Source organism: Halyomorpha halys, unplaced genomic scaffold, assembly GCF_000696795.3.
Source record: "Halyomorpha halys isolate HHAL.00 unplaced genomic scaffold, Hhal_1.1 Scaffold64.1, whole genome shotgun sequence".
Taxonomy (NCBI): domain Eukaryota; kingdom Metazoa; phylum Arthropoda; class Insecta; order Hemiptera; family Pentatomidae; genus Halyomorpha; species Halyomorpha halys.
The window spans coordinates 1,937,142-1,945,622 of NW_027116348.1; the positions used below are offsets into that span (position 1 = coordinate 1,937,142).

General features: G+C 29.4%; 1 protein-coding gene across 1 annotated transcript in view; it reads left to right on the top strand.

Annotated features, from left to right (window-relative positions):
* The first annotated feature begins 2,284 nt into the window (after positions 1 to 2,284).
* LOC106692623 (doublesex- and mab-3-related transcription factor dmd-4) overlaps positions 2,285 to 8,481 on the top strand; it is a 16,252-nt gene continuing 10,055 nt past the window's right edge. The window contains exons 1-2 of the mRNA XM_014438674.2: positions 2,285 to 2,478; positions 4,406 to 4,535. Coding sequence (XP_014294160.1) covers positions 2,317 to 2,478; positions 4,406 to 4,535 — 292 coding nt within the window. The 5' untranslated portion in view covers positions 2,285 to 2,316. The remainder of the gene's footprint in view (positions 2,479 to 4,405; positions 4,536 to 8,481) is intronic.

Below are 8,481 nucleotides of genomic sequence, written 5' to 3' on the forward strand. Positions count from 1 at the left end.
CTGCAAGTAAATTAGGTAATCTATCCATTGAAAAATTGTCGGTAAAATTCAAAATAAAAATGGTACCAGTGTATGGAGTAAGTGAGACTCAATTACCTATTATTAAATTTTACAAATAAAATGTTTGTAAAATGTAATTAAAAAACAGATGTAAATTATCTCTCCTTAGACTTTTTTGTGCCTGCTAGTCAAGGAGAAAACGGCTTATTTCATTTTGATGAAAATTCGTTTTCGTTGTTATATTGAGTCCAGAGAAGGTTTTAAGAAATATCAACATGCTACTCGCCGCCTTGAAACAAAATGGATGACCAAATAGCTCTACATTTTCCATGTTATTTTTCAGATCCGTCAAGAAGTTTTACAAGTACAAGTGGCTGACGTACCCAAATTTATAAATTAGTGATTATTTCATTTTATTTACTGAAAATTAAGATTAGTAGACCCCATAGCTGTTGGAGTTTTGTAGAATCTCACTAAATCGTGTAACTAATCTTAGCCGACCATCTGGAAAACATATCAGGGAGTCTAAGTAAGATATGCAGCAGATTTAACATTATAAAACCTTAGCAACATAAAATTTTGTCATTTTTCTTAACCGTTACTAATCGTGCAGAACTCAACAGGCCATTATGGTCCACGAACCAATTATTTATCTTTCAAGCGATCATATAGAAAGTTCCGAGATATCTGTAATTGAAATGGCGAGTTCCATCCTAAGGTAATTGGTTGTGTTAAACCCAGCTGGAACGAAGTTGCGGACTGTGCACCTGTGCACTAAAATGTCTAATCGGTACCCGTTTTGAAAAATTAAGTGGACTATGGTATCGAATTTTGAGAATTATCTAGGGATAACTAGTGACTCTGTTGCCCAATTTGACAAAATCGGTCTACTGGTCTTGAGGAAGGACTGATTTTTTTTTTTTCTTTCTGGATTCCTAGTATCTAGGTACATAAAACCTCAATTTTTGAGAGGGAGAAATTTTTTTTTTTAGTGTCTTAGTCGATTGTAAAGATTCCTTTGTATGTAATAATGAACTGTGTTTTGCCACCGAAACTACATTCACTAAATAAAACCCTTATTAAAGAAATGATAAAAAAAAAATCTTTATCTTTTCTTCTCAATTTTTTATTAAGAAGACCTTTAAATACTCCGATTTCAGGTTCTTTCGAAGGTTGTGAAAAAATAAAGCAATGAAATGATGAATTCCACATTTGAAAATTACGGCATCTAGCATACTACTTCATTAGTGGCGTTTCACGAAATCAAAATATTGATGGTAAAGAAGGAAGATATAATAGATCAACAAGTATTTTCTGTGTGTAATTATTTCCGGAATTCCCTTTACTTATTCGTCTACAGGCGGACTTACGAACCCGTCCACGGAAATTACTCTAAACTGTGGAACAAGAACACACACAGTGTCATATGTTGTAATTAATTTTAATCAAAGGATTTTAATAAGCTATGCCAAATTTCTAGAAACGAAACTTTTTCTGCATATAGAAACACTCGTTTATTTTCAATAGCGAAAATAAGTGAAAAATTGGAGGCGGACAGCAATGAAAGTTACGATTATCGGGTTTGACTATTTATTTTCCAATGAACACCAGTTTTTAAATATCGTCCAATACATAATATTACTATTAATAAAAAAAAAAAAAACTTGAACTGAAAGCCAATATTTTGAACTTACATACCGTGGATAACAAACATTTTCGGCATAGACCATGTAAGTAATGATTATTGTGGTTATCGGCACCGATACTTCGGGCTTCCTAAGGTAAGCACCATAGCAGCATATATGTGGATGTGTGTGTGTTATCGATTAGTCTCTGTTTAGTGTTAATACGATTCATACTGTTTCGAATAACTTATTTAAATGGACAAGTATATCGGCCGCGAAACGTAAGCTTAACGAACTGAACTTCGAAAGATAAATTTTTACAATCCGCACGTTTTCGGACGTGAGTCTATTCCTGTTGAATTGTAAAACTTATAGAGTCGAAGCAACCTGTTAGGTATTAAATTTCTGTCACTTTTTTTTTCTATTAATTTCCTCAATTTTCTATTAATTTTATTATTTTAAACATCATATGCATACATAATTTTCGAATGAAAATCGTTTTTTATGAACCCCCCCCCCCCAAAAAAAAAAGCTAATATCACAAGAGAACAGATTAACGTTTTCTTGGAAAGCGCTTTACGTGAAATTATATACTATTATTCACAAAAGTGCGATAGGGTTGCCATATTAATCCTACCATTTTAAATATTTAGGTTTTGGTGCCGCCAAATTCTTGGCTTGGCTTTATCAGATGAGTAGCGAGGGTCCAGGGAGGCGCCCCAAATGTGCTCGATGTAGAAACCACGGTATCATCAGTTGGCTGAAGGGACATAAGAAGGATTGTCCGTACGCGACATGTTCATGTGCCAAGTGTGGCCTCATTGCAGAGAGGCAGCGAGTCATGGCCAAACAGGTATCTTTTATATCTTATTTATATTTATCATTACAATTTTTGTATTTAAGTGATAAAAATGCACCTAACCTCCTGAAAATCATTCTATTCCTGCAAAATCAAATATTTATTATCTTTATTATTATTATACTTTAAAGGAAATATTTTTGTTCATTTTTCTATCAGTGCTTAATATTCTTAAAACAACTTAGGTCACTAAAAAACTTAATAGAACTAAATTATTTCAAGTAGATGATATCTAAAATATATGCCCTAATAAGCCGTTGAAGTTCTGTAGTTCTTGAGATACAGTTTTTCGTGCATTTTTTTTTTCAGATAACGAAATATCAATATGTTGTTTATTTGTCTTGGCTAATATCATGATAAATATAAGTTCAACAAACGTGGTGCAAATATTTATTAGCTCTCAAATTAAAGCTAGTTAAATGAACTATAATTAAGTTCATAACATAGATCTTCGAAGTGTCAGCAATTTTCATGATTTCCGTAAAAATAAATTCACAAAATGTTGATTTCTCGTTGTTCGAAAAAAACATTAGGTTGATTAGAAACTTTATCTCAGATTATTAAAGTTAGAAACAATTGGTGTAAAATAACTTGTCCTTTTCTCCGAGTTTCCTTCCGAGTGTCTCCAAAAGAACTATGATAAGGCAGTTAACTCACCCAAATTTTTGATTACATCAATATAAACTATGTATAATTACTAGTCAAAATTATAATAACAACACTAGAAAATCTAAGAGAACATTATTTAAAGAAGAGTAAATTTTCTGAAATATTAGCCCTAAAAGAGCAATTTATGTCTAATAGTTCTCGAGATATAGCTTTTTAAAAAGCAAAATTTCTTTAAAATCTACTGACGTACGTCTGCCAGTGCTCAAATTAAAGCTAGTTAAATTTACTACAAAATAGGTTATCATGTTTATCGTTGTAGGACTAGTAGTTTTTATGATATTTGACAAAATAAACTCACAAAATGTTAGATCTAGTTGTTCGTATAAAATGTTGGATATTTGAAAAAATATATCTCTAGATCCATAAGACACACATATGTCTGCCAACACTCAAAATAAAGGAAATTTAACTTACTATAAAGTAGTTTATGACACTTATCTTCATAGTAGTAGTGTTAGTAGTTTTTATGATATTCACATATGAATATAAATTAGGCAAATGAAAATTTTTCCAAACAACTATAAATCAATTTATTTTAGCAAATTTCATGTAAACTATTACTCCTACGAAGTTATCTATGTTTATACATCATAAACTACTTTATAGCTCATTAAACTAGCTTTAATTTGAGTGCTAATAAACATGTGTCGAATGGTTTTTGAGATATAAATTTTTCAAAATAAATTCACTAACTACTTATCTTTTAGTACGTCCCTTACAACATTTTTATGTAATGTTTTAAACTTTTAAAAAGCTATATCTCGAAACCTATTTAACGTAAATAACTCTATTAGGGCTCATATTTTAGCAAATTTACTCTTTAAATGACGTTCTCTTAGGTTTTCTTGTGTTGTTCCTATTTTTTAAGATATAGAGCTCCGAATGAAAAATTAGTATTTTTTATCGCTTTGAAACAGCCGCCATTTTTTATTCTCCCTACCTATACTTGGCAGACTCATCAATTTTGACTATTAATGGTACATAGTTTTCATTAAAGTAATCAGAAATTGGGGTGAGATAAATGCCTTTTTTCTCTTCTTGGGCTCTTGTACTACTATGGATTGTTTCGATAATATCCCAGTTAAGTCGATTAAAGCCTCATTACCTTCTATTCTTCCTATGCTCTGTTACATCTATAACTTCTTCCTACAAGGTTTCACCAACCCTTCTATCTGGAAAACCACACTTAAAGAAAACCTCAAATCCAGAAAAACCTCGAACATATCTATAAATATTTAAAAACCTCCTACAGGTGGCACTTAAGAGACAACAAGCAGCAGAGGACAGCTTGGCAATTGGAGTAACAGAAGCAGTGACGGGAAAGAAGTTCTGCTACCTTCCACCTGGCCCTATACTATCCACACTACCTCAACCAAAACAAGGTATGTTAATATGTTTAACAACTTACTATGAATGATTAATTATTTATATAAAGAAATAAAAGTAAAAATTGATGAAAAAGAGGATTTTAGAGTAATTTAAAATAAAATTGCTTAGTACTTTTCATGTTTCTAAGTTTGAGCCGATGGAGTGTTTATTTATTTAATATATGATGCAACAGAAACCATGGCCCATTTACAATTTTTCTAATCATTTTAGACATCAGAGTATGTATTTTGTTCTCATATTCGTGATTTTGAAAACTATTTAGTTCTCCCCAATGAATGCAAGTTAGTTTCTGTGTAGCTTTAATAGAAATGTCTTGCCCATTGGGGTATTCTTGTTTTTTAATTTTCTTACGTTGAGTTAATCTTTTCTAAATTTCATTTACAGAAATTAATTACCATTCGTTTACTTTCATGAAAATATGAGTTACTATTGTTTCTAAAACAGACAATTGTAGATTCTTTTAGCGGAGTTGTCCACCTCCCCCCTAGACCTCAGGGGTCATCTCCCTTAAGATCTAGTGGGTTATCCACCCCTCTTCTCCTACCACTAAGATTCACCTTCCCCCTCCTTGGAGCATGCAATAATGACTTTTCTCCTTAGTTGTGGTAATGTTCGAATATAGTTGAACCAAGGTGGCACTAGACAATAGTCAATATCCAAATGAAAAACCTTATGAGTGAATTGGTTTTTCAATTTCAATTAAATAACAATTAATTCAAATGGTTTTTTTTATTGAAGATAAAGTTAAATTGATTTTGTAATTTTCATCTGAAAAATCAGAGCAGTAATTTACTAGTTAGTTTACCTTAATTGTTCTTATTGAACAACCCATTTATATAGAGTAGGAATAAAATAGGCCTCAGCACTGTACCCTGTGGAATAGTAAAATTTAAAAAATGAGATACATATTAAGTTAGGAAAACTATGAATTAAGAAAAAAAAATTTCACAAAGAAATAGTTAGTTTATTTCATCATATTAAATCTTTTTAATGTTTTACACTATATAATTAATATATAGAGATTTTTTTTTGTTAAACATACATAGAACTCACCTACTTCTACGAGATCAGAAATCCACAGGCTCAACTATCTTCTTATCATTTTTTTTCCTATTTTATTTTTTTAGTATTATTTTTTCTTTCCATTTCGTGTCATCATTTATTTTATCCTGGGTTAGCAATAAAAAACAATTTAAATGAACTTGAATTAATTTATTAAGAAAAATCAAAATAGTTCCAATAGCATGTATCAATTCAGCTAAGTAGCTCATTAAGAATCATTGCCTAGTTTTTATAAATATTTTAACTATCTTTTTTTTTTTTTTTTTTTTTAGTTATGATTATAAAAATGAAAATTAACATATATTTTCGTTCTTTTAATTTTTATATTCAACAACGACTTTGGTCGAATAATAGTTTTATAAAAAAAAAAAATAATAATAATCTTATAATACTCCTCTTCAAAACTCTACGAAATTTTAATTTTTAAATCAATACTTAATATGTTTAATATAATATATTTTTTTCTTATTATACCCTAATTTTTAACTGTGAAAACATTTTTTTTTCTACATTTTATTAAATATTTATGTTAATATTGGAAGTTAATGTTTAAACGTTTAATAACTTATCTAGTTATTCCAGATTTCTGCAGATGTTTTGTTTTAAAATGCCCATATTTGAATAACCATACTAATAAGAATAAACATGCCCATATTTGCTATGTTGTTACCAACAATTATAACTATGTTGGATATAAGATTAACTATTTGATTCATTTTTCATATAATTAATATATAGAGTTTTTTTTTGTTATAAATTACAAAAATATAATGATTTCAATACAGTAGAAAAATATGTCATAGAATCAAATTGAACTCTATTTTCTACTGTATCTTACGGGAAGTTCAACCTTTTTTATTATGTGAGTCCTAAAGTCTTAAAAATACTTTCTAAGATGGCTATCAAAATATCTGTATAATAGAGCTTTCATGTAAAGATTTTTTCTCCTTTAAATTTTTCTTATTAGTGTGTTCTTAAATTATTTTTTATTAAGGTATTTTAATTTTTTATGATAGTCACTTTTCAAATTAGGACCAAATATTATTTTTACTCTATTAGTCCATAAGGTGACAGTAAATAACTCAAAATATTGTAAAGACTTCGGCAAAACCAACTTTAAAGTTGCGTGATAGTTTTGAATTTATAGTCTGGTAACGAGGCAAGTCCGTCTAAAACATTAAGTCAGAAATAAATGATTACTGGAATTAGGGTAAACTCAGTCTAACTCATTCTGTCCGCTTAGAAGACAGCAGTCTTTACTATTCAGAGACCCGAGCTATATTTAAAACACTTAGCAGATGAAACATTAAGTTTCCTCTTAGCTGTAAACATGAAATTCAGTATGAAGTTAGAGGAACGGAAATTACGTAAATAGTAAAAGTTTCCGTAGGGTAGACCACAATCGTTAACAGTTCATGTGTTTTACTGTTTACATAGCTCTCATGAATAGTAATTGTTCTGGCATGTTCTAGCTGTTTTGGGCTCTAGTAGTCTTAATGTAGACAAATTATCTGTTACCCGGAATAATACAGAGTAAGTTTATGCGTCATTGTTGTCTCCCTTAGGTTGAAATTCGATGTGTAATATTTCATTGCTTTGAAGAAAGCATTAAAATGGGAGTCTACTGTATGTGTTTGTTTAACAAATAACTGTAGCGGAACTTAGATCTGTTTATAGACCATTGATATTTTTTTTTTGAAAGTAAAAGTCATACGATGAAACTTTTTTTTGTTATTTATCTAAATTTGACTGTAATTATTATTATATAAAATTATTTATTAATTTTATTTTAATTTTTTTCCTACGTTTACATTCTATTTATTTATTTTGTTAAATTACAATTTATTATGAGACTGTGTAAGATGGTTAACGTGAATAATAAAATAATTTTTTTGGAATAAAATAAATAAAAAAACTATCATAAAAATAAACAAGACTATGGTCACCAAGCATTTTTAGGCAGCGTATATTAAAAAAAATCGACTCGGTTCGAATCGTGAATGTGAGAAATTAACAATTAGAGAGAAATCCTCAACTGAAAAAATGATTATGAGACTGTGTAAGATGGTTAACGTGAATAATAAAATTTTTTTTTTGGAATAAAATAAATAAATAAAACTATCATAAAAATAAATAAGACTGTGTTCACCAAGTATTTTTAGGCAGCATATATTAAAAAAAATCGACTCGGTTCGAATCGTGAATGAGAGAAATTAACAATTATTTTGTTACCGAACATTTTCATCAATTACCACATAATTGATTTCTAGCTTCGCATTCTCATTAGACTTAGTTGGTAGGTTATGTGTAACCCAACCTGTCTTTAAATAGACAGACAAAAACAAATAGAAATGTTGCCGCTGAACTGAGAGCCACGAAACAGAATTTGGGGCATCTAATGTGAAAACAAAATGAAATGTTGTTATTTATTAATAATATTCTCACAAAAATAATCAAACATTATTAAATTAACCAACATTTGTGCAAGATTATATGATATAACCTACCCATATTACCATCCATGCATCTATATTATTTATTTTTATAAAGGTGTTGGCCTATTTTCTCCGGGAGTTTTTAGAATTAAGATTATTTACAGTAAATATTAAAAAAGCCTTTTAACTCCCTAGTTGTAGTAGTAGTAATAGTAATATTTCAATAAAGATGAATAAGCTTTTTATTATTGTGGTGTTAGTTCATCCATAGTTGTCATTTAGCGTCTCTTTAGTAGGGATGAGATATCGAAAGAGAAATATCGATATCGGTATCGATATCGATATCGGATAGCAATATCGATATCGATATTATATCGGACCTAAAATATCGATATTTTAAAATATCGAAATATCGATATCGATATCTCATCTTCACTCTTTA